We start from the raw sequence: 27,515 nt of genomic DNA on the forward strand, positions 1-27,515 counted from the left end.
ACAAATTAAAACATTAAATTTGATCGGAATACCTTACACTGCACTTCAGTAGTTTAATAATAGGAAGGAGAAAGAAAAACACGGCAGTAGCTAGCATAATGCTAGACAGCAGTAAAGCTCAGTTCTTGTGTCCTTTGTTCATTTATTCGTTGGCTCAGTCATTCATTTGTTCACTCAGCAACCACTTATTCGTGTCTCCTATGTCACCAGTCATGATTCAGTGGTCTGGGCTTTTGATGAATAGAGCTTGGTGAAACCTGTGACCTCATCAGGGAATTTAATACTTGCTTGATTTTCGATCTGAAGAATTACACAACTTCACCTATACATAGAGGTTTACCTTAGTCCACTGGACTGCTGTGACAAAATACCAGAGACTTAAGGGGTTTATAAACAACAGAAATGTATTTCTCATAGTTCTGTAGATTGGAAGTCCAAGATCTCAGAGCGCCAGCACAGTCAGATGGGGGACCTCTTCAGGGTCACATGTTTCTCATTGTATCCTCACATTGCAGAAAGGGCTAGGGAGCTCTGGGGTATCTCTTTTATGAGAGCAGTAATACTAATCATAAGGGCTCCATCCTCATGGCCTGATCACCCCAAAGGCCCCACCTCCTGACACCATCACATTAGGTGTTAGTATTCCAATGTGACTTTTGGGGGGACACAAACATTCGGAACTAACAAGTTTATATTTACACTGAATGTTTATTTAAACAAGGTGTGTATGTATGCCATGAACATACAGTATATTGTATTTCTGAAGACTGTTGGCATATGCTTCCATTTTAGCAAGCTTGGAATGAAGTGCAGCAATTTGAATGTCTGATTAAGATTATTTAAATGGAATTTTGCTAGTAAAAGGAGTAAAAACATTAATACTGGGAAAGATAGGAGCCTTAGCTACCTGCTTCTACTCTAAGGTCTTTGGGACCTTTTCCCTAATGCGCTAATTTAAGCAAACATAATTAATATTTTCTTCTTCCACCTGCATAGTAAAACTTCTAATTGGACCAAGTGGGAGGAATACTTGCCTGGATACGTTGAAAGCTTGAATAGGGGAATATATACAAAGGAATATAGAGGACGTGCAAGTGGTAGCTCAGTAGAAAGATCCTTATCATGTTAAAATTAATAAGGGTACAGCCCAGTATACATGTCTTTTTGAGAGGATCACCACCATGAAAGTAAGGACCAAAAAAACTAGCCTTAATAAGGCTAAACTGGGCTTAATAGAAGTTCTATGTTTAAGGATTTGATAAAAAATTATTTGTGATTACAGTGAAGAATGTTTTAACCTGAGCCGTGCTGACTTGACCTCACTTTGCATTACCAATACTATTTAGAGAGAAATGGACATTTTTAAAGAAATCTTCTGTTAAAGAGGTCAGTAGTCTCCCTTAGTTCATCATTATTCTTTTTCTTTAGTTTCATTTTGGACAGATGGTGCAATGCTAAATACTTTTGAACATGTCTCCAGACCTAACCTGGGAAAATCTCATTTAGATGGGTTTAGGCTGATGGGAATAGCGTAGTAAGGATCCTGATACATTTCAGTCAGCGGATACACTTTGGTATGAGCTGAGGCTTCCTAGCTTTTTTGTGGGCTTACTGTCTGGTAGTAAAGGAATGTGTGCATTTCACTAGCATGTTTTTTTGCATTTGGAGGTAGCTCCTGTGTCTTCTCAGGGGCTCAATTTCATAAAATTAGGGGAATCCTGGCATGTTAGGGCTGTTAGCACACTCCTAACATATTTGTATGGTTTTTTTTTTAAAGATTTTATTTATTTATTTGACAGAGAGAGACACAGCGAGAGAGGGAACACAAGCAGGGGCAGTAGGAGAGGGAGAAGCAGGCTTCCTGCGGAGCAGGGAGCCCGATGCGGGGCTCGATGTGGGGCTCGATCCCAGGACCCTGGGACCATGACCTGAGCCGAAGGCAGATGCCCAATGACTGAGCCACCCAGGCGCCCGTTTGTATGCTTTTGTTGCACCTGAGGAACCTGAGGCTCAGAGAGGTAAAGAGATTTATTGTAGCAGAACCTGTAATGGGGCTGGCCCTCTTTATAAATAATTCTCCTTTGCTGCAGGTCTGACGAAGGCCCAGGGAGGTTTATTATGCTAGAAAAGTGTTATTCTTTTCCTTCAGAGCCCAACCTTTTCATTTTCTAATAGCTATTCTTTAAGGACATCAGGAGGAATATGTCAGTGCATTTAGAGAGATATATGTATTATATCACTTAATTTCATAGAAGTACCCCCACGCCCGACCTCTGTCCTGATATTTTCAGTTCAGAATTGGGGTTAGGCTACAGCAGCCTCTGAACTGGTTCCATCCCCCATCATCACTTTTACTCTCTAAAACTGTTTACACTGCTTTACCACACAGACTCAATTTTAAAGGAATAACTGGAAAGTTTACTGTACTTTGGATCCCCACACATGCCTCTCCTTTGTATGCATTTCCCACTGCTTAGAGTAGAGGTTTGTTGGAAAGGCAGTTTTGAATATGTGCATTTGAGAGAGAAAGGTGAAAGGGAAAAGAAAAACACATACAAGGATGAAAGATATCCTACGAATGTGGATCCCTGACTTTTGTCATTAACTTACTCTGTGAGTCCTGTCACCTCTCTGAGCCAATATTCATTTACTCATTAACTCTGGAGCATGTATTGTGTGTCAGAACATGGCAGGTACAACATAGAAAAAAGCTGACACAGCCTCTGCCTTCTTGATTGTTTGTGTTAAGGAGGTGGTCGCTGAGTAGTAAAGGTGGTGAGAAGTTGTTGGATGTGTGAATTACTTTGAAGCTAACACAGAATTGGTAATGGTTTGGATGTGGGATGTGAGAGAAAGAGCTATGTCAAGGCTTACCTCTGGGTTTTCTTGCTTGAACGACGTGTTTAGTAGTGGTGGCATTTACTGAGATGTTGAACACTGAGGAGGAGAAGGGGAGTGGTTTGTGGTGTTTCAGGAATCAAGTGTCACTTTTTATATGGGCTTTAAATGCTTATTAAACTCCTAATTAGGTTGAAGAAGTAATTGAGTATTTGAGATGGAAGTTGAGAGGTAAGTTTGGAGATGGTCAGCGTGTAAATCATGCAGCTGGGGGTGATTGCTGTGTTTGTGAGTGTGGTGAGAGAAAAGGTGTGAAGATAAGGTCTGAGACCTGGGGCCCACCCACAGTTTGGAGACAGGGAAATGGAGGAGGTGCCACCCTCTGAAAATGAGGGTGCTAGAACCTGACCTCTCTCTCTCTCTCTCAAAATTGTTATAGAGATTGTGTAAGATACTATACATGAAAACACACTGAAAATGTACTGCTTAATTGCATGAATAAACATAGGAGTAGGGGAAGTTACGTAGGGAAATCATTTTCCTACTTGACTTTTCTTCTGAAAATCTATTCGTTATGGGATTGGGTGAGGTGTGTGTGATTTTGGTATATAGCAGAGGATCCCAGTGTGTAGGTTACGTAACTGAGGGAAGAGGGGGGTGGGTATGGGGACGACGTTTGGAAGACTTTACAAGAGGTCTGTAACATGATTTATGCTTTAAATATGGTTATTTCTGTTTTTATAAGTTCAAGAAAATAAATTCACAGCCAAGGGATCATGAACTATTACCCTTAACAGGGTTATAATAGTAAAAAATATTTAACACTGATATCGACAGATGTAGCGGTATACTCATGCATAAAAATCATGTGTGTATACTCCATACGAACTGGATACAGCTGGAGTTGTGTTTTTGTGAACAGATATCTGCCTGAGTTCTCAGATCTTAGTAGGCTGTTTGAGCTTGGCATCATCTTGCTCTCTGCCTGCCCCCACCCCCTTCTCTATCATCTTCCCTTCAGTGGGAATGAGGCAGGGTTTCCTGAAAAGTGGGCTCTCTTCTGGGAAGACTCTGTGGCACGTTGCCAGTGTGTCGTATAACTTATACAGTCACATGGTGAAAGAGAAGACTTGCAAAAAAATGGGGGATAAAAACAGGAAAATCAAGTGGGTCAGAGGAGAAAGAAGCAAGGCCGAGGCAAATAAAGGCAGAGGTTCGTTTGGGGCAGATTTGGGGATAGGCACCTCCACCGTTCACTCAGTTACTGTTTGTTTTTTTGTTTTGTTTTGTTTTCCCCTTTCTCCTTGGGTTATTTTCTTTGTGCCCACCTGCTAAATCGGAATCACAAGGACCTTCCCCAGGTATTTGGGTTATTGAGTAATAGGGAAGTGTAACTTTTCCCAGGTGTTACCTTCCAGAATGCCTGCTGTAGATGACATTGCAAAAATGCCCCATTCCCCCTCACTTTTATGAGTGCCTTTTTTGTCTGACCTGATTAAATTGAAATCCTAGATTTTATTCCTATGCTTGTGTCTCTCCAGTTTTAGAACATGAGAGAGGACATGTGTGAAGAGAGACAGAGGGACAGAGAATATGAATATAAGGGGTTGATGGATGGATGGATGAATGAATGAGTGCCTTTTCTGAAGAATCTGGTATATTAAATTATCTGCCTAGGAAAGAAGGATGGATTTCTGAGATGGATACTCTTAGATAAACTTGTAGAATTTGGTAAGTGAAAGAGAGCATGGAGATCATCTGATTCAGATTTTTCCAAATGTATAGTCCATTAAAAAAGAAGTCCCTGGGTCAAATAATTTTGCAAAAGTTGGAGACTCATTACACTTACTAATGTATAAGACCAAGCGTTCTTGCTGTTAAAGATCCTGTTTAACTTTGCTTAGCTGGTGTTTCCCCAGTTATTTCACTATGGGCCTCCACTTCTCCTTGCTTTCTGGGCAGTATGTGTATAAAACAATTACTATAATTGCACAGAAATACAAGGTTTCAGAAAACAGTTTGGGTAGATGATTTAGTGTAATCCTTACATTTATTTTGAGCTTGCTGCTTAACTTCTCTTGGTCTTCGTCCACATTTATAATATAAGTAAGTGTAGGTTGAATGAATTAATAACTGATAGCATTCCTGGCTCTGACACTTTCTGGTTCAGGTAGATTCATTGACAAAACCAGCATTTAAAAAAATTATATCTGTTTCTGTATTAAAGAAATTTGTCTTTCTTGTTCTTCACTATAACCATAGCATCTAGTACAGTGCCTGACACATTGTAGCATCTCAGCATATATTATTTGTGTCAGCACACTCTGCCAGTTATGCGTTGGTGCTTTTGAGAAGAGATCTTATTCTTGCCCTCCAGGAACTTGTAGTCAAGTTGGTGACTTTCTAAGAGCATGGGATGTGAGAGGAGAGAGAGAGAACCTAAGTTAGATTTTGATTGTGATGATCTGTAGGATGTAGATATATTGGACGTGATTTCTGACCCTGAGTCAGTTGTGTGGACTAGAACATAAGTAGATCGTGTTACCATAACTTCCATGACAAAAGGTGTCATTTAGAGCTGTGGTCATGGTAGCAACTGCATAGTCCTTTTATCCCTCACAAGGACTTAATGATACTAGCAGCAGTAGGAGATAGGAGCTATTTATTTTTGAATTCTTGCAAACTTTTACTGTCATTTTCCACATTTTTTTCTTTACATTTCTAACGTGTTGCTTATACTTCCAGTCTCAGGTCGACAGAAATTGTTCATTCATTCATCTGTTTATTCCTTTATTTATTTAGGTATAATCGGCATATTTGTTTTAGGCGTACAGCGTAATGATTTGAGATCTGTGTGTGTGTGTGTGTGTGTGTGTGTGTGTGTGTGTGTGTATAGTGAAATGATCACAATAGGTTAACATCCACCACCACACAGTTAAAAACTTTTTCTTAAAATGAGAACTTAAAATGAGATTTATTCTCTTAGCAACTTTAAATATACAGTATTGTTAACTGTAGTCACCATGCTGTATATTACATCCACAGTACTTATAACTGGAAATCTGTACCTTTTGACCACCTTCACTCATTTCGCCTACCCCCCCCGCCTCCAACAACCACCAAAACCATCAGTCTGTTCTTTGTATTTTTGAGTACAGTTTTTGTTGTTGTTTTTGTTGTTCTTAGATTCCATGTATAAGTGAGATCATACAGTATTTATCTTTCTCTGACGTTTTTCACTTAACGTAATTCCCTCTGGAAACATTCATGTTGTCACAAAGGCATTCATTTCCCTCTTTCTTATGGCTGAATAATATTCCACTATATGTGTGTTTGAATATATATGTATATATCACATTTTCTTTATCCATTCATTAGTCAATAGACACTTATATCTTGGCTATTGTAAATAATGCTGCTATGAACATGTGGGGTGAAGATGCCTTTTTGAGTTAGTGTTTTTGTTTCCTTCTGATAAAAACCCAGAAGTGGAATTGCTGGATCATATGGTAGTTTTATTTTTAATTTTTTGAGGAACCTCCAAACTGTCTTCTGTAGTGGCTATGCCACTTTATATTCCCACCAACAGTATACAAGGGTTTGCCTTTAGTCCACATCCTGTCAACACATACTTCTCATCCTTTTGATAATAGCTCTCCTAACAGATGAGATAAGGTGATATCCCATTGTGGTTTTGATTTGCATTTCTCTGTTGAGTGATATTTAGTACCTTTTCACGTACCTTTTGGCCATCTGTATGTCTTCTTTGGAAAAATGTCTATTCAGAGCCTCTGTCCACTTCGTAATTGGATTGGTTGGTATTTTGTTTTTTGTTTTTGTCTTTTGGGTTTTTTTGTTTTGTTTTTGTTTTTTGTTTGCTATTGAGTTGTATGAGTTTTGTTTATATTTTGGATATTAATCTCTTATCAGACACATGATTTGCAGATATTTCCTTCCATTCAGTAGGTTGCCTTTTCATTTTGTTGTTGGTTTCCACTGCTATGCAGAAGCCTTTTAGTTTGATGCAGTCCCACTTGTTTGGTTTTGTTTTTGTTGCCTTTGCTTTTGGTGTCAAATCCAAAAAACTCATCTCCCAGACTAATGTCACGGAGCTTACTGCCTATGTTTTCTTCTAGGAGTTTTATAGTTTCAGGTCTTATGTTTAAGTCTTTAATCCATTTTGAGTTGTTTTTTATGTGTGGTGTTAAGTGTGGTCCAGTTTCATTCTTTTACATGTGGTGGGGCAATGTGATTGTAAGTTAACAGAATATTTTAAAACTTTGTCTGTAGTTTTGGTTTACAATTTGTCATTCTTCTGTAACAGAAATCAACATTTGGTCCATACCTACTGTGACCTTGAGTTTTTCCACTTGTTGGTCCAATTGAATTGATTTGATGTACCCTATTTGACTTTATCATTTCCATCCTAGGCAACTCCCAGCACACTGAGAAATCTCAGAGTATATTTTTCCTTATGAGAAAGAAGAATTAGCTGTGAGCTCCTTCATGGGTACCATGGTGAGGGGAAGATAAAAATACAAAGTTGAATTGTTTTTCACAATTCAGTTAGGCATATAACTACACATTTAATGTTACAAAAGTTTAAAATGCAGACTGATATATTGTGTTCACAGACTAGGTGAGTACTTCTGGAGGGAAGTGAGGATGGTCAAGGAAGGCATCCTAGAAAAGGAAATGTTTAAGGATTCCTTCCACAAGTAATTATTGACTGTCTGCTATACACTAGGTACCGTTGTTTGGTGCTACACCTAGCCTGATAACAGCTACAGTCCCTGCTCTCAGGGAGCTCACAGACAGTGGAGAAGACACGATTCTCTAGACAGTTACAGAACAGGATTATAAATGCTGCTGTAAAGGTAAGCATAGGATGCTGTGATGATGCCTTGACCTGGCAGATGGGTCCAGTCAGGGAAGCCTGCCTGCATAACTTCAGCACAGCTGGAGTCCAGGTACAAATGGTGGTAAGCCATAGAAGGTTAGATCACAAGTGGCCTCGAAGGCTATCTTTCCTAAGAGAGTAGGAAAGAGGAAGCATAAGGTTTTTAGAGTTGCAGTTTAGAAATATGACTGGCTACATTATGGAGACAGGAATAGAGGAAATGAGAAGGACGGTGGGAACTTTTCAGGAGACTGTTGCCCTAATTTGAGGAAGAAATCACAGAATGATGGAGAGAAGTGGAGGAAGACAAAGCAGTTAACAATGAGTGGGGCTTACCAGTTGGACGTGTAAGCAGCCTGTGAGTCCCAGGACCTCTGTCCGCCACACTGCTATCCCATCCATCTCAGTCTGACCTCAGCCTACACCTCAGTCTTGTCTCCTGCCTCTGCATGAACGTGGATGAGGCTTCTGCCAACTGCCCCCAGTGGAGGCTTGCTGATTTTCTGCCTGCTGCCTGGGATCACACCTTTATCTTCACCTGGAATGGAGCACACTTCTCTTTACCTGTCCAGATCTCTGACTTATGAGGCCTGTGGAATCATTCTGTGCTAGAATGATCTCTTTCTCCTCTGAAGTCATAGTATTTAGTATCTCTATCACTCATTAGCAAATAATTACATTTTGCCTTGTCACATCTCTTAATTGCTTTTGGTCATTAGTAACCTCTGAACTGTTTTAAAATTACAGCAGGCAGAGTGACGTATTTTTGATGGCCTAAATAGTGGACTAGGAATCAGCTCTCCTGAATCCGAGTCCCAACCCCCAACTCCCTGTGTAACCTGAGGGAATTATTTCCACCCCCCACCCCTGATTTGAGTAGTAACACATAGTTGTCATAGAATACTTGGAAAATGTTAAAAAGCGTGCAAAATGAACTAATCCTAAATCCACAAGCACCTGAAATAATCACTGTTAACACAAGTAATTTTTTTCCCCATGCTCTTACCTGCTTTTATTTATTTATTTATTTTCATTATTATGTTCTTATTGTGTCCTTCCCGTCCTCCATCTTTTTTCTCTCTCTAGGAATGTATGCATGTGTCTATGCAACATAGCTGGGCCTATCCTCTACATGCTATGTGTAACCTGCTTTTTTCATTAATATATTGTGGGGTTGCTGAATCAAAACATGAGGATTTTTAAATACAGATTGACATGTGGGGCCAAATTGTCCTCAAGGAAGGTTGCACCAAAAACTGAATAGTGGTTATCTCTGGGAAATAGAGAGAGGAACTTTTGCTTTTCAGTGATATCTGTCTGTATCGTTGAATGTATATTTTTATTAACATGAGTCCAAATAACTTTTATAGTTTGAACATGACAGTAATTTATATATCTATTTAATCCAGGCTTGAATTTGCATTTAAAAACAACTACATGACCTTTACTGATTAGATGGATAAAAAATGGCATCCTGTTATTTTAATTTGACTATTGGTAAAATATGACCCTTTCACCATGATCATTTGTCATTTTTTCTTTAGACCTTTCACGAGTCACTTAGTATCTGTAGGCCTTAGTTTGCTTATGAGTAAAATAAGAGGAATGATATTTAAACTTATTGTGAGGATTAATGGACATCATGTATGGAAGATACTTTGTAAGCTGTAAAAAGTATATAATTGTATTTATTGATTGTGTGTTTATTGACTTTGTATTGATTTTGATTAGTTAATGGTTATGAACAGTTAGGCCAACTTTGCTTTTTATGCATTCGTTGGGAGAAAGGCTAAAAAGGCAGAGGTTCCTTCACTGATATTTATTTTCATGCCATGTAGGATTCATGAGATTTGGCATCTCAGGACCAGGTTTGTGCTACATTTCTACTACTTATTAGCTATGTGTACAGGTGTAATAATGCATTGGACAAACACATTTCTTTTGGCCAAGGCCAGAAATGTTCAGGGAACACCTGGCTGGACACACATCATCTGTGAGCTGATAAAACATTCATGCAAGCTCATGAAGACTATCTGTTTAAGTGGATGATAGTACAAGGAACCTGGTTTATGCAAATTCCACTAACAGGGTTCCCCCTGCCCCATTCCACCCCTCATAGTTTTGTGAAATGAAAATTGGTCAAAATCATGATTCTGAGGCCTAAGAAGGTCTGATATGGTCTTCTGAATTATCAAAGGCAGATTAATTTCCATTTGACATGGTTTTTGTGAATTCTATATTTAGCTCTCTGGAAACATGGGTACGTTGTTTGTCATTATCAAAAACACTGAATTCTGGGTAATAGGGAAACAGGTCTGCGTAAACAACTCCACTGAGTAATAGATGACCTCCCGGCCTCGTATTTCTGACACTGTGTTCCCTTTCATCCAAGGACAAGATGTTACAAAAATAATTCAGAGTGACTCCCAAGGGTAGTGCTATGAACTCCTCCCTTGGACTGTACCCTGGAGGAGGGTGAATCACCACAGCAGAATGTTGATTCCCCCAGTGCTGTTAGTAAATGTCCCAGCCAGGCACTTCAGCCGTGAGGACACAAGCAATGGGAAAGTTTTTTTCTGACTCATTCACAATGTAATTCGCAGAAGAAAACCTCTAGCTTCTTTTTTTTTTTTTTAAAGTTGTGTGCGCGTGCCCTTAGTAAGATGAGGTAGAGCATGAATCTCCCGAATGAATATTCAAACTAGCTCTTACCAGTAACAGTGTTTGGGACTATTTTGTCTGCTAGTTTTTATTGTCCTGGATGTTCAAACTAAGGGAAGAGGGATGGGGAGTCTCAGTGTCCAGTCCTATACATCCATGAAGGACTGGTTGATTTATTTCAAGTAGTTTAAAATAAGGATATTACTTTTCCACAATGAATTTCAGGTGTCCGTGTGCCCTTTTTCATCACTTCTTGTGTCTGAGACACTCCTCCCTGCCCAACACAGAACACATTCACATACCAGGGGACTTTCTTGCTTCAGAGGAATTCATCTGAATCTGGGGATTTGAGTTCTTCTTGGGCATCCTCTCCTCATAGGAAAGTCCAGACTCTTTAGTTGGCATTTGTGGTCCACTGTAAATCAACCTCAGCTTTCTTCCTTTCCTCATTTCTTTCTGTTCTACACGGACTTTCTGTTTAGTCTCCCAAGAAAGACTCCCCCCTTTCCTTCTTTTGGTGTTTCTTCATGTTTCTGTTATTTGGAATGTTCCCCTCAGTCAGCTCCTATTCTTTTTTAATTTTTTTTTATTTTTAAAGCAGAACTTTTATTTATTTAATTAATATATAATGTATTATTTGTTTCAGGGGTACAGGTCTGTGATTCCTCAGTCTTACATGATTCACAGCACTCACCATAGCACATACCCTCCCCAAAGTCCATCACCCAGCCACCGCATCCCTCCAGCCCCCTCCACTCCAGCAACCCTCAGTTTGCTTCCTGAAATTAAGACTCTCTTACTGTTTGTTTCCTTCTCTGGTTTTGTCTTGTTTCATTTTTCCCTCCCTTCCCCTATGATCCTCTGCCTTATTTCTCAAATTCCTCATATCAGTGAGATCATATGATACTTGTCTTTCTCTGATTGACTTGTTTCACTTAGCATAATACCCTCTAGTTCCATCCATGTCGTTGCAAAAGGCAAGATTTTGGGGTTTTTTGGTGGCTGCATAATATTCCATTGTGTATATATACCACATCTTCTTTATCCATTCATCTGTCGATGGACATCTTGGCTCTTTCCATAGTTTGGCTATTGTAGACATTGCTGCTATAAACATTAGGGTGCACGTGCCCCTTGGATCCCTACATTTGTATCTTTGGGGTAAATACCCAGTAGTGTAACTGCTAGTTCGTAGGGTAGCTCTATTTTCAACTTTTTGAGGAACCGCCATACTTTTTTCCAGAGTGGTTGCACCAGCTTGCACTCCCACCAACAGTGTAGGAGGGTTCCCCTTTCTCCACATCCTCGCCAACATCTGTCATTTCCTGACTTGTTCATTTTAGCCATTCTGACTGGTGTGAGGTGGTATCTCATTGAGGTTTTGATTTGGATTTCCCTGATGCCAAGTGATGTTGAGCCCTTTTTCATGTGTCTGTTGGCCATTTGGATGTCTTCTTTGCAGAAATGTCTGTTCATGTCTTCTGCCCATTTCTTGATTGGATTATTTGTTCTCTGGGTGTTGAGTTTGATAAGTTCTTTATAGATTTTGGTTACTAGCCCTTTATCTGATATGTCAAATATCTTCTCCCATTCCTTCGGTTGTCTTTGGTTTTGTTGACTGTTTCCTTTGCTGTGCAAAAGATTTTTATCTTGATGAAGTCCCAGTAGTTCATTTTTGCTCTTCCCTTGCCTTGGATGATGTGTCTAGGAAGAAGTTGCTGCCGCTGAGGTCGAAGAGGTTGCTGCCTGTGTTCTCCTCAAGGATTTTGATGGTTTCCTGTCTCACATTGAGGTCTTTCATCCTTTTGAGTCTATTTTTGTGTGTAGTGTAAGGTCCTGTTCTCATCCTATTTGTATCTCCCCATCCTGAAAGGCCCAGTTCAAATGCCACCTTCTCCATAATCATCATACTATTACATGTCTACTGTGGGCCAGTTGTTCACAAGACCTATATGTATTATTTCTCACAGACTTCATTATTTATTTTTTAAAGATTTTATTTATTTGAGAGAGAGAGAGATCACAGAGGCAGAGGGAGAGGGAGAGGGAGAAGCAGACTCACTGCTCAGCAGAGAGCCCGATGCGGGGCTCGATCCCAGGACCCTGAGATCATGACCTGAATTGAAGGCAGACGCTTAACCAGCTGAGTCACCCAGGTACCCCTCTCACAGAGTTTAAAACAGTCCTGAAAAATAATTACTCTTATCCTTATTTTCAAATGAGAAAACAATCACAGAAAATTAAAAAGTAACTTGAACCCAGCTACTAAGTGGCAGAGCCACTGTTCTGGTTCTAGTCTTCTTGACCTAAATGTTTGACTTCACATGCTAGTTTTCCACAAAGCCTTCTGGATTGGACTAACTACACCAGCCCCCTTCACACCTTCTGTGAACGTGCTCTTTTGCCTTGGTTGGGTATGTCTTGTGTTTGGCAATTAATCATGTGTTATTACCTTGTCACATTCTTCTTTGATGATATATCTTTTTTTTAAAAATTTTTTAAAGTTTTTTTTTTTCTTAAAGATTTTGTTTATTTGACAGAGAGACAGCAAGAGAGGGAACACAAGCAGGGGGAGTGGGAGAGGGAGAAGCAGGCTTCCCACCGAGTAGGGAGCCCGACGCAGGGCTCGATCCCAGGACCCTGGAATCATGACCTGAGCCAAAGGCAGATGCTTAACGACTAAACCACCCAGGCGCCCCAGTGATAAATCTTTTCTTGCACTCTTTTCTTTCCACACACCTGTATATCATAGGCTTTTCATGATGAGTTTTGTTTGTTTATAATGACTACATGAATGATGTCTAGGAGTGGGTTATTCCTCATAGTTGTTATTATGTTTGTATTTTTCTGTTTAGTCCAATTAGTCGTCAACATCTTATCATAATATTTGTCTCTATAATAGTTTTAGCAGGTTATCCTCCCCTCTCTACATATTTATTCCCTTGAAAGGAGAGATAACAAGAAGCTCCATAGTTGGAGTCTGTACTGCTCTCCCCCTGCTTTCCAGCAGGAAAATTAAATGAAATGAATGGGGGTGCCTGGGTGACTCAGTTAGGCATCCGACTCTTGGTTTCAGCTGGGGTCATGATCTCAGGGTTGTGGGGTCAAGACCCCTGTCAGGCACTGGGCTCAATGGGGAGTCTGTTGGGGATTCTTTCCCTCTGCCCCTCCCCATGCCCATGCTCTGTGTCTCTCTCTCAAGTAAATAAATCTTTTAAATTATTATTTTTTTTAAGATTCTATTTATTTGAGAGAGAGAGAGAGCACGAGCACAAGCAGGGGGAGGGGTAGAGGGAGAAGCAGATTCCCTGCTGAGCAGGGAACCTGACACAGCACCTGATCCCAGGACCCCGTGGGATCATGACTCGAGCCAAAGGCAGATGCCCAACCAACTGAACCACCCAGGCATCCCAATAAAGAGATCTTTAAAAAAAAAAAAATAATAAATAAATGTAATGAATGATGACCAGGCATTGCCACTAAATAGTTTGCATTGAGATGGATGACAGTTTGGTTAAATTCAAGTGTTGTCTGTAAGACAAAGGCTATTTGATAAAAGAATTATGAATAGAGTCATGCTGTGGATGTGTTTGGGACAGGGTGCAAAAAACGTTTCATTGAGTTTTGCAGAATATAAAGTGAGCATTTATCTTAAGAAAAGGCAGCTGTATCTGTTTACCTTTTTCAGTTTATGTAGGGAAATATAATTAAAGTTGATACAAAGGACTCCTAATCAAATCCATGGTATATACCACCTATCATCTAAACCTTCAAGACCTGTGTTAACTCCCACTCCCCAAAAATTCCCATTGGTGGCCATACACTGAACTCTTCTGTCCATTCATAATGGTTGTCTACATGAAATATATGGAAAATTTTGCATAGATGAGAAATAAACAGAGTGGATTTTGAGCTCTTTGGGTTCCTGCAAAGCATAAACTTTACTGTGATTGTAAAGTTAGAAACTGGGGATTATGAGAATAAATCAGGGTTTTTAAGAATAGTGGTTATTGGCAAAATTTAAAGCATGGATCCTTCTGTGCTCTGTGGATATATTTTCTGTGTTTTCTCAATCTCTGGCATCATTTATATAGGTTTTGAAGGTAACCAACTGAAGAGCTTTCTGGGAGAAGAAACTATATTGTGAAACAAAGACTATGAGTGTGGCATTGTACAGTGGATCTCAGTGTGGCTGTTTGGGATATGCTAACAGTGTGGGAAAAGAGGAATGATCTTCTGGGAGTCAGAAATTTCAGATGAAATACATTTCAGTGTTTTATGTTCAACTGGGGAAGGTATACACATTGAATATAAACTCTTGATTTTTTTTTTTAAGAGACTCTTTTTTTTTTTAAAGATTTTATTTATTTATTTGAGAGAGAGAGAATGAGAGATAGAAAGCACGAGAGAGAAGAGGGTCAGAGGGAGAAGCAGACTCCGTGCTGAGCAGGAAGCCCGATGTGGGACTCGATCCCGGGACTCCAGGATCATGACCTGAGCCGAAGGCAGTCGCTTAACCAACTGAGCCACCCAGGCGCCCTAAACTCTTGATTTTGACTCAGGTCATGATCTTGGGGTCATGGGATCGAGCCCCACATTGGGCTCCACACTTAGTGGGGAGTCTGCTTGATGACTGATTCTCTCCCTCTCCCTCTGCCCCTCCCCACCTTTGTGTGTGCTCTCTCACTCTCTTGCTCTCAAATCTTTTTATTTTTTTTTAAAGTTTTATTTATTTATCTGACAGAAAGACAGCGGGAGAGGGATCACAAGCAGGGGGAATGGGAGAGGGAGAAGCAGGCTTCTCACCAAGCAGGGAGCCCAAGGTGGGGCTCGATCCCAGGACCCTGGGATTATGACCTGAACTGAAGGCAGATGCTTAATGACTGAGCCACCCAGGTGCCCCTCAAATAAATCTTTTTAAAAAAGACAATATAAACAGTGAATATAAAGTAAATATTGTTGGTAATCTTGTAGAGTCCTTTAAACCAGTGTTTTTCAAATTGGTTTGTTATTCATTAGTGGACTCTGAAATCTGTTTTGAGGGTCCTGTTTAGCATTTTAAAAATGTATTAAATAGAAGAAAATAGTGAATAGAAAATAGAATGAATTGTGTTTAGTAAGGCTATCTTTCTGTGAAACTAATTTTTTGTCACACACACATATATACACAAATATGCTATAAAATACATTTTTTTTACTGTGGATCATAGTCAAAAAGGTTTGGAAAGATGTTGTAAAGCATGGCTGTCAGCACATGTTCCTAGGATATCAGATAGTGATGTGTAACCCTTACTAGATTCTCAGCTGAACTGGGACAGACCAGGCAGGTGAATAAGGGGTGGCTCAGGGCTCTGGAGTGTTGACCTAGTGATCAAGTCTGCTGCCTTGATGAGGACAAAATGTATTTATTACTCATTGTACACATATGGTCCACTGAAGAGCTCTGCCTGCAGTTTAACATTGGAGACTTGGTTGGCAGACTAAAAACCAATTATAGTTTCTAGGTTGAGGAGTTGAGGAGAGGTGTAGGGGACCTTTTTTTTGGGGGGGGGGGGGAGATTTCTAATTTTTCTCCCCTAACTTCACCTATCTTTTGAGGTAATAGCTCACGTTCTTTGAGAGTATAGACTGGACTGGACATTTGCCATTTGGAGGATTGTCTAGCTTTGAACTCCCTTCATTTCTAGAGTGATCATGTGTTGTTGCTGTGGAAGTTGAAGGAAATTGCAGACACATGACTGGATGAACTCGATGCAGCCTCTTGGATCCCTGTGTCACAGGAGTTTGAATCTGGAGGGAATGGTGCAAACACGTGGGGGTGGGATGGGGCTTGAGATCATTCATGGAAGCAGCAGAGCCAGGAGTCCAGTTGTGGTAATGGCTAGTGATCAGTGGTAGCCCTGCTAGAATGGTGTCCTGATAAGACTGTTCCTGTGTTCTTTATCTTTCTCTTAATTCATTTTTATCCTAAGGTATGTGGAACTGGTTTCTGTTGTTTGCACCCAAGAACCCTGAGTGGTTAAAGAATTATAGGAAAAATGTTAGATGGGTTTTTGCCCTAAAAGAGCTTAGTACATAACAGAGAGAGGGGGTAGGTTAATATGCAATAGACACACAAATAAGTTAGTGAAAGTTAGCAAGGGGTGGGAGGAGTCAGGTTGTTTCCTGTATATTCTATTAAATTATGGTTACCCTCATACTTTGTCAGATGCAGCGTCAGCAAGAGGTTGTTGAAGCATGTCATCTTGGAAATACAAATTGATGAAAAATTAGCTGTGTTAGGGTGTGGCATAATATAGTTTCAAACCTCCTATTCTTTAAGGAACGTTGGAGGTCATCTAGTGGTTTTTTTTTTATTAGACAGTATTTCAGCTCAGAAAGCTTTAGAGGCTTGCTTAAGACCAGGCAGGTCCTGGCAGAACTGGGCTGGAACCAGGGCTCCTTCTATGGGTGGTTTCTCCTGTTGCCCACAGGAGGAAGCTGGCACACAGACCCTGTCCTCAGTCAGACCCTCCCTCACCTTTCCACACTGTTTCCCTCTTTCCTACATGGTCCCTCCTTCTTACACATCCATCCCTGTGATTTTCTTTGCACCTGGCTCTTTTCCACTGCACCCTTCTTTTTTGTCTTTTAAAATTTCTGTCTTCCTCAAAGCTGGGAACAGGTTCCACTCTCCCTGATCACTTCACAGCCCTCTCTTCTTGACTCTTGCTGTTCCTACTGCCCACCTCTCTGCACCCCTCCACATTGCATCTGGGGGTCCCCCATGTACCTGTTGACCTTGTCAGCTGTTAGTAGACGGTATGGTTTTTGGTGGGCTCAGATTTTAACTGGGGTGCTTCCTTAAAGTCTAGCAAAGCCCCGTGCCTTGACCAAGGAAATGTGGCAAAGTGAGAAAGGGCAGCGAATCTGGAGGCCGAGAAATGGGTTTGAGCCCCGTCTTGCCCCTCACTGTCTATTTGACCGTGGGAATGTCTGAACCTGAATCTTCTCATCTGTGAAAGGGGCTGTGAGACTTAAATGTGGTTATAGATGTGAAAGCCCTTTTTAAGCTATAAAGTACCATACAAGTGCAAGGTTTTATTGCGATGGTACAGGTGCTTAATATGTATTTTAGGGATGAATGATTGAAAAGCACATAAGGTGAAGACAAGCCATTCTCCCTACCATGTTTGGAGTGTCTCCTGCCACCATATTCTTGACCCCTATATTCTGTGTTTTCTAATAACATTATAGATGTATTAGTGGTAAAAGAAGAAAAGAAGAGTAGCAGAGCATCTTCATACGATGTGGCTTTTAGGAAAATACTTATTGACTTTAATTAGGCAGAGTACTATATTTGCTTTGATCAGAAATTGTCTCTCAGGGTAAGCAGGCTCATTGGGAGCAGTGCAGAGAGCCCTGACCCATCGAGTTGGCATTGATTGTTTGAGCATCCCTAGAAGTTTATTGTAAATGAAGCAGCACTTACGGTTCTCTGGTATTCCTGGAATTGCTGCTATAGTTAGAAGTGAGTTATTCTGTGTAGCAGAACTGGCATATAGAAAAGCCATAATTCTGACTTGCTGACAGGAAAAAATAGCAGATTTTGTACTTATATTATGTCGTCCTTTTGGCTGGAATCCATCAGCTCTGCACAGTATCTTGTGATGCTTTCACTAGAGCACTTAGTTTCAGCAAGGCAGGGGGTACTGGGAGCAACTGATACAAGTCACTTCCAAAGTTCCTGTGGGTGCCGAGTCCCTAGTGATGAGACTGGAAGGGAAGCAGAGATGCTTTTCCTGGCTTGGTGTGTGTCTTAGGCCTCAAGGAGGTTCAGTGTGTGCGTGGGTTGGGCCTGGGCGCTTCAATTATTTTTTTTTTTTAATGACAGTTCTTTCAGTCTCTGGAGGGAAAGCCTTGGAATGAGTTTAGTTTCCTAGGTGGATGTTAGGCTGTGGGAAATACTAAAAAAGTCAGAGAAGACAGTGATGTGAGTGATGGGGGCATTTTAAAGCAGGTTTTAACCGCTGTGGAAGGGGCGGGGTCCTTGGAATCAGGAGTCCTGTGTTTGACTTCCGGCACTCCCACTGATTGGCCTCAGACCTCCCTGCTTTTTTATGAGAATTAAGTGCAAAGTACCCAGCTCCTCACATGAGATGTTGCAGATGCTCTGTATAGACTGGAGTTCCCTCTCCTTGAGTGGAACTGTGTTCCATCAAGCTGTAATCAGTTTAACAGAAGTTATGGCCAGAATATGAATGCTTGCTGCCTGCTAAACTCTGCATCAGGCACTTTATGTGCATTAACTCACTTAACCCTTAACAGCTTTGTGAGATAAATGCCATTTTTACCCCCCCCTTTATAACTGAGAACATTGAGGTTTAAGGATGTTAAGTAGCTTGCCTAAAATTATAATAGCTAGTAGGTGGGGAAGGTAGGATTCACACCCAAGTCAGGATGACTCCAGCTCACTCTCTTCACTGCTCTGCTAGATTTATGAAATGGAACTCGATTTATGGCCAGACTTTTTTTCCGAATCTCTCTGTATTCTTCTCTTTAAACAAGTTCACAGCCCACTTAAGTCCTTTGTCATAAAGCCTACAATATATTGCTTTAGCACTTAACGCCTTTCTGAGCACTTTCACATCAACAACCCCATTTGAAAAAGGCATTGTAGGAGCTTGAAGACTTTTTGAAAGATCTTTCTGATTCTTTAGGCAGGATGTTTCCTCTTAGGTTAAGGGATGAGGAAATAGGCTCAGATTAAAATGATTTGCTCAGGGTCACACTTGCTAGTTGTGTATTGAGTCAGTAATGTTGCTTTCTTTGTTACCTTCATCTTTCCTTTAACAACTACAGTTGATCCTTAAACAACACAAGTTTGAATTGCATGGTCCACTTATACACTTTTTTTTTAATACAGTACAGTGCTGTAAATGTATTTTCTTTCCCTTATGATTTTCTTAATAACATTTTCTTTAGTTGACTTTATTATAGGAATACAGTATGTGATATATATAACATACAAATATGTGTTTATTGACTATTTGTGTCAACAGTAGGCTATTAGTTAAATTGGGGGGGAAATCAAAAGTTATACGCTGATTTTTGACGGCGCGGGTGCTAGTACCCTCAACCTTCGTGTTGTTCAAGATTCAACTACATTTAACTACTTGTTGATGACCTAACACATGCTGGTGATTAGCACTAAACAAAAGAGACAAAAGTCCCTGCCCTCGTGGAACTTGTAATTGTTACATTAGGTTTCCTCGCCCACCTTAGGACTTGCCTGCTGAAATAATTTTTTAAGGTCTAAATTTAGTCTTAAAATTTTTAAGCAGCTGATTTCAGGAAATATTTCTAAATTACATATTTTTCTTTTCAATTGTTCTGGGTTCTTTAACTTACCAACATTTTGTATTTTCTACTTCAGAAATGAGAAGCTTTGATTCCTTTAAGGTGTACATAAAGTAACTCACTGTGTGTGTGTGATAGTTTCTTTAGTAAAAAGAACCAGATATCCCAAGTGTTGTAGTCTGACTCTTGTCATTGATTTTTTTTTAAAGGTTTTATTATTATTTAGTTATTTGACAGAGAGAGACACAGCGAGAGAGGGAACACAAGCAGGGGGAATGGGAGAGGGAGAAGCAGGGTTCCCGCCGAGCAGGGAGCCCAATGTAGGGGTTGATCCCAGGACCCTGGGACCATGACCTGAGCCGAAGGCAGATGCTTAACGACTGACCACCCAGGCGCCCCCTTGTCATTGATTTTAACCATCATCCAGTCTGTTCTTATCATGTAAATCCGACAGACAGTGGCCTTTGGCCAAAAGCCGTCCTATTCTGATCATACTTAGGAATATTAACATGGTCTCTTCTTATGTCTCTTCACTATTCAAAGTTTATCTATTCTTCCCTTATATAGATACCTGTATTTCAGAAGATGTCCTTGACAATGTTAGAGGGCTTCCACATCTTCAGACAGTAGATTTCTAGGAGTTTAACATCTTGGAAAATAGTTGTGATATTCCTCTGTTGTAGCTAGGCTCTGTTCAGACCCACAGAGTTGTGTTTTGTTTCTGTTACTTCTCCCTCATTCAGAAAGTATCAGATATACTTGTCTCCTATATGAGACTTTGTAAACCAGTGAATTATGAGACTCTGTAAGATTTCCCTGATTTTTTTTTAATGAAAAGTAGCATCTACAAGATTGAGCCACGAAAGCTGTCCTCTTCTCATTGAAACAAAGGCAGTTTTTTTTTTTCAAAAACTTGAAATTTTGTAAGTAAGTTAGTTTGGAAGAATTCACTGCTATCATCAAAAAGCTTTTGATTACTCACTTTTATTCTTCCCATTTTCTGAGCTTCTTTGTATTCATTTGCGTTGGGAATGGGTCCCAGTGAATCATATTATTTTTAAAGGGTATTGTGCAATTCCTACTGGTCAATTTTTTGAGCATTAAAGATTTTCTTTTTGTATCTGTAACAAGAAAATTGAATTGATTTCTTGGAATTATCCAGAGTATTTGTAAACTGATCTTGCTCTTTTCCTACCTGTTCTTAAAATAGAGAGCATCTTGCTTGGTATATATGGAAAGGAATGTTATTTGAATGAAGCTTTTGCACAAAGTTTCTAACAGCAAAAACTCTTCTCATCCTGAATGAGGACAGATGTCATTTCATATAAAGTGGATTAACGATCCTAGATTTAAGTACTTAGAACAGTATCTAGCATGTCTTTTAAGTGCTTTATGGGTGTTTTTACATTTTTTTTGTTTTTACATTTTTAATCATTAGAGTGTCAGTTTTTTGAGAGCAGAGATTTTGTTACTGAATCGGCATATAAAAACATCATAGTAAATGCATATTGTCTAGAAATTCTGTTACTGATCTGTTTTTCCGAAGAGTTTAACCTCTAGGCTAGCACCACAAATCAATACCATTTTATTGTCCTGTCCAGTAACACTGGAAGTCAGTTTGAAAATTAGGTATGCTGTGATTTTAACATAGTGTGGCTTGAAGTAGAGAAGGATTAATGGAAAAACCAAGCTCTCCTTTGCTACAGGTTTTCATAGAATCCTAGTTCTAGAAAAACCTTGGTAATTTTCGGCTGATCCTCAAATCTTAGATGAGGCTCAGTAACCCTGTGACTCCTGAGTTCAAGTAATAATATGTGATCTGATGGTGCCTTTTAAAATCCTTTGTGAGTTCTAAAAGGATTTATGCTGTAGTCTTTGTTAAAGAGCTTGGGGCTGCTGGAACCTACGGCTCTCTCCTGATCTGAAAAGCTCTGAGTATGTGTCCCTTTCCTGATTTGGGGCAGGCTCCTTAATGCTCTAAAGCATTGAGTCCATCTGGTCAATTTTCATTCCTCCTTGGCAGTAGCATATAATGGCATGCCAGAGAGGAAAACTCAGAGAGGCCCCAGACATGTTGTTAGCAAATACTGCTGATGAACCGACTAGTGCTGTTCTTTGCCCAGGTATAAAGGAATATTGGAGAGATTTCCCCATTTATGAAGCTGGAGAGATGAGACTAGCCCCTTCCCTCTACAGGGCCTGTGCACATGCTAATCCTTTACCCAGACTGCTTTCTCCCCACCTCAGATATCCATTACATCTCAGCTCAGTATTACTTCCCTCCTGAGTCCCACACTAGATCACATTCTTCTTATTGTATCTCTCTCTTTTTCCTTCATTGCATTTTAAGCTCTTCATGATTACCTCTTTATGTGCTTCTTTGATTCCACTGTAGACTGTAAGCTCCATGTAAGGGGCCATATTGTTCATGTTCTTTATTGTGGCCTCCCAGTATAGGTTAGTTTCTGGCAATGAAGAACTGCTCGAAATAATGAATTTCCTGAATGTGACATTTGAAACTCTGTTTCTGAGCCGAAGCAAGGCGTTAATTAGCATGTAGGTAATTTCACATTGCTCTTTTGACGCAGGGCAGGCTATCTGTTCACATAATTAAAACAATTGATCATATTAAAATTTTAAAAGCTGGGAATACAATGATTTGTTCTTTGAATCTTGTTAAAAATCGTCCATGTCAAAATAGCCAAGTCGAAGTTGTCATATCAAAATTCATACATGTATTCTCTGACTGGCCTCCAGAAGATGACATTGTGACACAATTGATTTTAGATTGATTTTATGTTTTCATTTGTGCCATATCCTACTTGGACCGTAAGGTCCTGTGGGAATGCTGGCCTGCAGACTCGGAGGTAACCCATCCTCATCTCCTTTTCCCCATTCCCTTTGTACTTCTGCCATGTACTGCTTGGGTCTGTGCACTTCCTGAAGTCGAATTCTGATAAAATGTATTGAATGACCAACAGAAAACAGACAGTAATCTGTATTAACTCGGAAACCACTTTCATACCACTAAGGGTGTTTGCTCCTTAGTTGCAAGAATTATTTGATTCTACTGTTAAAAAAGAATTTGTGAGAGGCACCTGGAACGTTGTTAAAACAATACAGAGCTCTGTATGTGTTTTGGGGGCAGGGTGGTGGTGGTGGTGGTGATTAGTGGTGGGTGATGAAGATGATGGGATCAGGTGCTTTAATTCTACAGAATCAAGCTGGCATTTTTATGTTGCTACCTAAGTTTTCAAGTAAGAATGGCTCAAAAAATCTTTGGTGAACTAAAAGCATTTTTCATTAGATTTATTCCTAGGCCTTCCCCCTTTCACCGTATCATATGATATTGCACCATTAAAATGAGGCCAAGGACAGAACGGGTTGGGAGGAGGGTAATTCTTTTTTTTTTTTTTTTTTTATAAGATTTTATTTATTTATTTGACAGAGAGAGACACAGCGAGAGCAGGAACACAAGCAGGGGGAGTGGGAGAGGGAGAAGCAGGCTTCCCGCGGAGCAGGGAGCCCGATGTGGGACTCGATCCCAGGACCCTGGGATCATGACCTGAGCCGAAGGCAGACGCTTAACTTAACGACTGAGCCACCCAGGCGCCCGGGAGGAGGGTAATTCTAAAGGAAATGGAAATGGGAAGTAAAAGTGCATATCTTTGGGTGTCCTAAACTATTGTTCACAGCCTCAGGAGAGAGGTTGTTGACGGAAAAGGCCCCTGGCCCTCACTTACACTAGACAGGGCGCTCTGTGCCAGGAAGCAGAAGTCCCTGGTTTCCTTTCTTGAAGCAGTGAAAATATCATCTTCTCAGATGCCTCTCTGTCCTCTCAGTGTCCTCATCAATTTTTTCTTCCTTCTTCCTCCCAAATGCTTTTTCCTGCCCACTTATGGTTTGGGCTGCTTCCTTAATAAAAGTGTCCTCTTATTTTCTGATGCAATTACCTCTGCAGCTGATTTATTTCTTTATCCTTGTCTTTAGCCCAGCTCTAAACAGACTTTGGAAAGTAGAGAAGAAAACCCAGTCTGCTTTTTGGAGGACATTGGACAGCCAAATAAATGCAGGTATGTACATTTGCATATTTTTAAAAAAGGTCCAAAAGGAAAATATCTTTTAAAAAGAATAATGAAACTGATCTTGAACTTATCGGGCTACCTGCCCTTATATCCTTTACTTTTAAAATATCGGTATTTTTGTTCATTTCCAAAAGTTGAGTGGCTGGTTTAAAAATCCCAAGAGTATGAAAGTATAGGAAGTCCAAAGTAAAAGGTAAAGTTCCCTTATAGTCCTTCCTAGATATTCAGTACTTTAACAGTTTATTGTATGTTTTTCCATATTATGCATGTGCATGACCAAAAGGATCATAATACGGATATTACGCCTTTTTTCACTTTGCAGTATGTCCTGTATATCTTTCATTGTGGGTTCATGTAGCTTTATGTCACCTTTTTTAACAGCTGCATAGTGTTCTTCTGTCTTGATAGTTCTTGTTTTGTTTCATCTCCTGTTGGACGTTGTCAGTTGTTTTTAAGTGGTGCCACACCTTGTACATATATAATTATGTGTACTTACCTGATTATTTTCTTAGGGCGAAAGGGTATAACACCATCTCTGAGTTCTTTCCGTGCCACGCCTGTATAGGGTCTCAAGGACAAAGGTTTATCTTACATTGTAAAGCAGACTGCAGCTGCTTTGTTTTCCGTTTGTTTTTCATTGTGGGGTGGAGTTGGCTCAGTGTTGGGTTTGAAAACTTTATTGCTTGACAGTTGATATGAACCCTCAAGGTAAGTTATGAGCCTAGTCTTTCAGCCTGTGTTCTGGAAGATTCTGGTTTATATTGGAGATGAAACAAGTAAAATTGAGTGCCTCTCAGTTTGTAGCATTGAGGCATACCTGGTTGGTGTCTCTCCTGTAAGTATCTTGTCCACCAGGGCAGCTGATAAACAAGCACATGAGTTTGGTGAAAAGACCTGTGGCTGTTGTCCACACTCTGACTTGTCTTATTTGGAGGAGCTTCCTTGGGCCATTCTGCAAGCACCTATTAAATGTAAGGCTCTGTGCTAGGTACTGGGGATACAAAGATGAGTGACATGGTCCTTGCCCTTAAGGAACAGCATATATGATTGAGAGAGACAGACCAGTGCATAAGATGGCCATAACCCAGTGTGGTTAGTGCAGCGAAGTGATCTTGGGAGAGGGCATCTAACTTAGGGGGATGGGGATGGAGGTTCATAGGTGCTTCTTGGAGGAGGTAATGTCCAAGCTGAGTTATAAAGAAAATTGCAGTTTGCCATGAAGAGGATGAAGTGGGAAGGTGTTCCTGGTAGAGAAATCAGGATGACCAAAGGCAGGAAGGTGTGGAAAAACAGGATGGGGAGGGAGCTGGGGTGACAAGAACAATGACTGGCAGCTTTGTGGGTTTCAGGCATGAAGTCAGAGGCTAAGAGTGGTGAAAGATGAGGCTGGGGGTTAGCTGGCAGGTCATAGAGGACCTCTATGAGGAGTTTGAGATTGCACTTGTAGATTAATGGGGAACGTTTGGAGGATCCGATACATGTTACTGAGACATTACTTTGAGGGCTAAGTGAAGGTTGGCTTGGCAGGCAGAAGGAAAATAGGAACCTGGGGTCAGGGAAATTAGTTTGTAGGTGATTAGTATCGAGTGAGGGGAAGAAAAAAATGGGTCGGGCTTTCCCTTGTTCCCCCTCCTTTCTGTCTTGTCTAAGGCTAAGTTGCTGAAGCTGGCTCTTTGATCCTAGTTGCCCTCCCTTTAGAGGGAGCTCAGGTGAATGACTTACTTGCAAGTTCTGACTTCTTCAGAGCAAGGCTTCCAGCCCTCATTCTGCTGCCATAAAGTGCTGCCCATCCTCCTACCTGCCCGTGAAGTGACAGGGACTTGGCTCTGTTCATTAATTTTCGAGACCCTTCCATATGGCTCATGAACCCGAATCGGGAGTCCTTTTACATGTACCTTCTCAGAGCCAGCCCTGGGCTAGGCTCTGGAGGCATGAAGATAGATAAGACATGGTTCATGCCCTCACTGAGCTTCCAGGTTAGTGGGAGATAGACAGAGTTAAAAGATGATGTGATCTATGCCATCGGTCAATTCAGAAGTGAAATGATTCCAATAGAGGTAGCAGCATTAGTAACATTAACATCAGTGGTTCCAGAATGAGCCACATTTTTCAACTACCACTTGTGTACAGAGAGAACAAATTTAGGCTGTGTCTAAAATTATTCGGATTTTTGGGAACATGGTCTGATCATAATTAGAATGCATAATTGATTATGTTCGTAATTACAGTGGATGGTTTCACCTTTCATAAGTTCTGATGCATTCGATTTTCAGAGAGGGAAGGTGCAGGGGGAGGTACTTACCTGCTTGAGGGGTATTTCTGCCTGCTTACATTACCTTCCTAACATTCACTTGCACCACTTGAACTTTTAGCACATAGAATGACCACACGGTCTTGTTTTCTTTCCACTGTAGTATCTAAATATAAAAGAGGACTGCAATGCCATGGCTTTCTGTGCTAAAATGAGGAGCTCCAAGAAGACCGAGATGAATCTGGAGGCCCCTGAGCCAGGGGTGGAAGTGCTCTTCTATCCTGCTGATAGGGAGCCCCTCCGACTGGGCAACGGAGAGTACACGGCGGAGGAGCTGTGCATCAGGGCCGCACAGGAATGCTGTGAGTACGGGCGGCTGCCCAGGGCACATTTTCGGGGGACACCGTCCCGCAGGCAGATCCCGGTGTGTCTGCCCCCGGGAGCCCCACTGAGTGGAAAGAGGCGTGGGCTCCGTGAGGCAGGGGTTCTGCCCTGCCTCTGCCGCTTACTTGCATTTGACCTTAGGCCGGTGATTTTAATTCTGGGAGTTTGACTTTTCACTTTCTTCGTCATAAAGTGGCTTGTTCCTGCTCTGTCACTCATGAGCTTGCGATACGGAGGAATGATGCTTGCCTTCTGTGGAGGCTCAGGTTTTATTTCCCCTACCTCTAGGAAATGGGAATAACATCAGCACTAAGCGAGTAAAAACAACTGGTACAAAGTCACAACCTCAGTAATGGCATCTCTCAATATCTGAATGATTATTCAGAACTTCTTTTGAAAAGTATGATCCATGCTTCTGCCACTATAATCTGCTCCCCCCTCATGCTGACTTGAAGTGAGAAGTTGTCACTTTGTGGCTTGGTCAGAATGCCAGGTTGTAAAAAGGGCAGTGAGGCTGTGAACAATATGGTCTCCCTCCCCCCCCCGCCCCGCCCCAAGTGAGCCTCGTCTTACTTAAGTTAGCCTGTTGCCCTCAGAAGGTGAGAAACCAAACTGAATAACAAAATGAAGCCTGAAGCCCCCTTTGTTATCCTTTGAACTTGGGATCAGTGACATTTTTTGTCTACCTACTTGTATAGGACTAATAAAATTAAATCATAGAAACTTAAATGAAGATCTGATCCACTGGGATTGTGGTGATGGTTGTATAACTGTAAATATACTAAAATTCACTGAATTTTACACTTAAAATGGGTAGGGTTATGATATGTAAATTATATCTTAAAAAGCTGTTTAAAAAAAAAAACTCATTTTATCATGATGATATGACCAGCGATAATGGCAGACAGTCTGATCCATGCTTCCTTTATATCAACTATGTTGGGGTAGTATAGACATTTCAAGAAATACCTACCTAGTTTGTGATACAGCTTGCCTAGAAACCCATTTTTCTTTCTGATATATATCTCTCTGTCTCACACGCTTTAAAAACCAGAGT

The 27,515-nt window shown here is 40.6% G+C and overlaps 1 protein-coding gene across 2 annotated transcripts in view; it reads left to right on the forward strand.

Moving 5' to 3' along the window:
- Positions 1 to 27,515, forward strand: part of JAK1 (Janus kinase 1) — a 123,353-nt gene that overhangs the window by 52,037 nt on the left and 43,801 nt on the right. Inside the window, exons 1-3 of one of the 2 annotated variants that reach the window (XM_073896603.1) lie at positions 23,344 to 23,362; positions 23,729 to 23,811; positions 26,238 to 26,436. In XM_073896603.1, the coding sequence (XP_073752704.1) occupies positions 23,806 to 23,811; positions 26,238 to 26,436 (205 nt within the window). In that variant the 5' untranslated portion in view covers positions 23,344 to 23,362; positions 23,729 to 23,805. Of the gene's footprint in view, positions 1 to 23,343; positions 23,363 to 23,728; positions 23,812 to 26,237; positions 26,437 to 27,515 lie in introns of those variants that run through there. The other variant, XM_025871770.2, reaches the window with a different exon arrangement.

This window comes from Callorhinus ursinus, unplaced genomic scaffold (assembly GCF_003265705.2).
Source record: "Callorhinus ursinus isolate GAN/ISIS: 27379988/994484 unplaced genomic scaffold, GSC_fseal_2.0 scaffold9, whole genome shotgun sequence".
In the NCBI taxonomy this organism is placed as follows: Eukaryota; Metazoa; Chordata; class Mammalia; order Carnivora; family Otariidae; genus Callorhinus; species Callorhinus ursinus.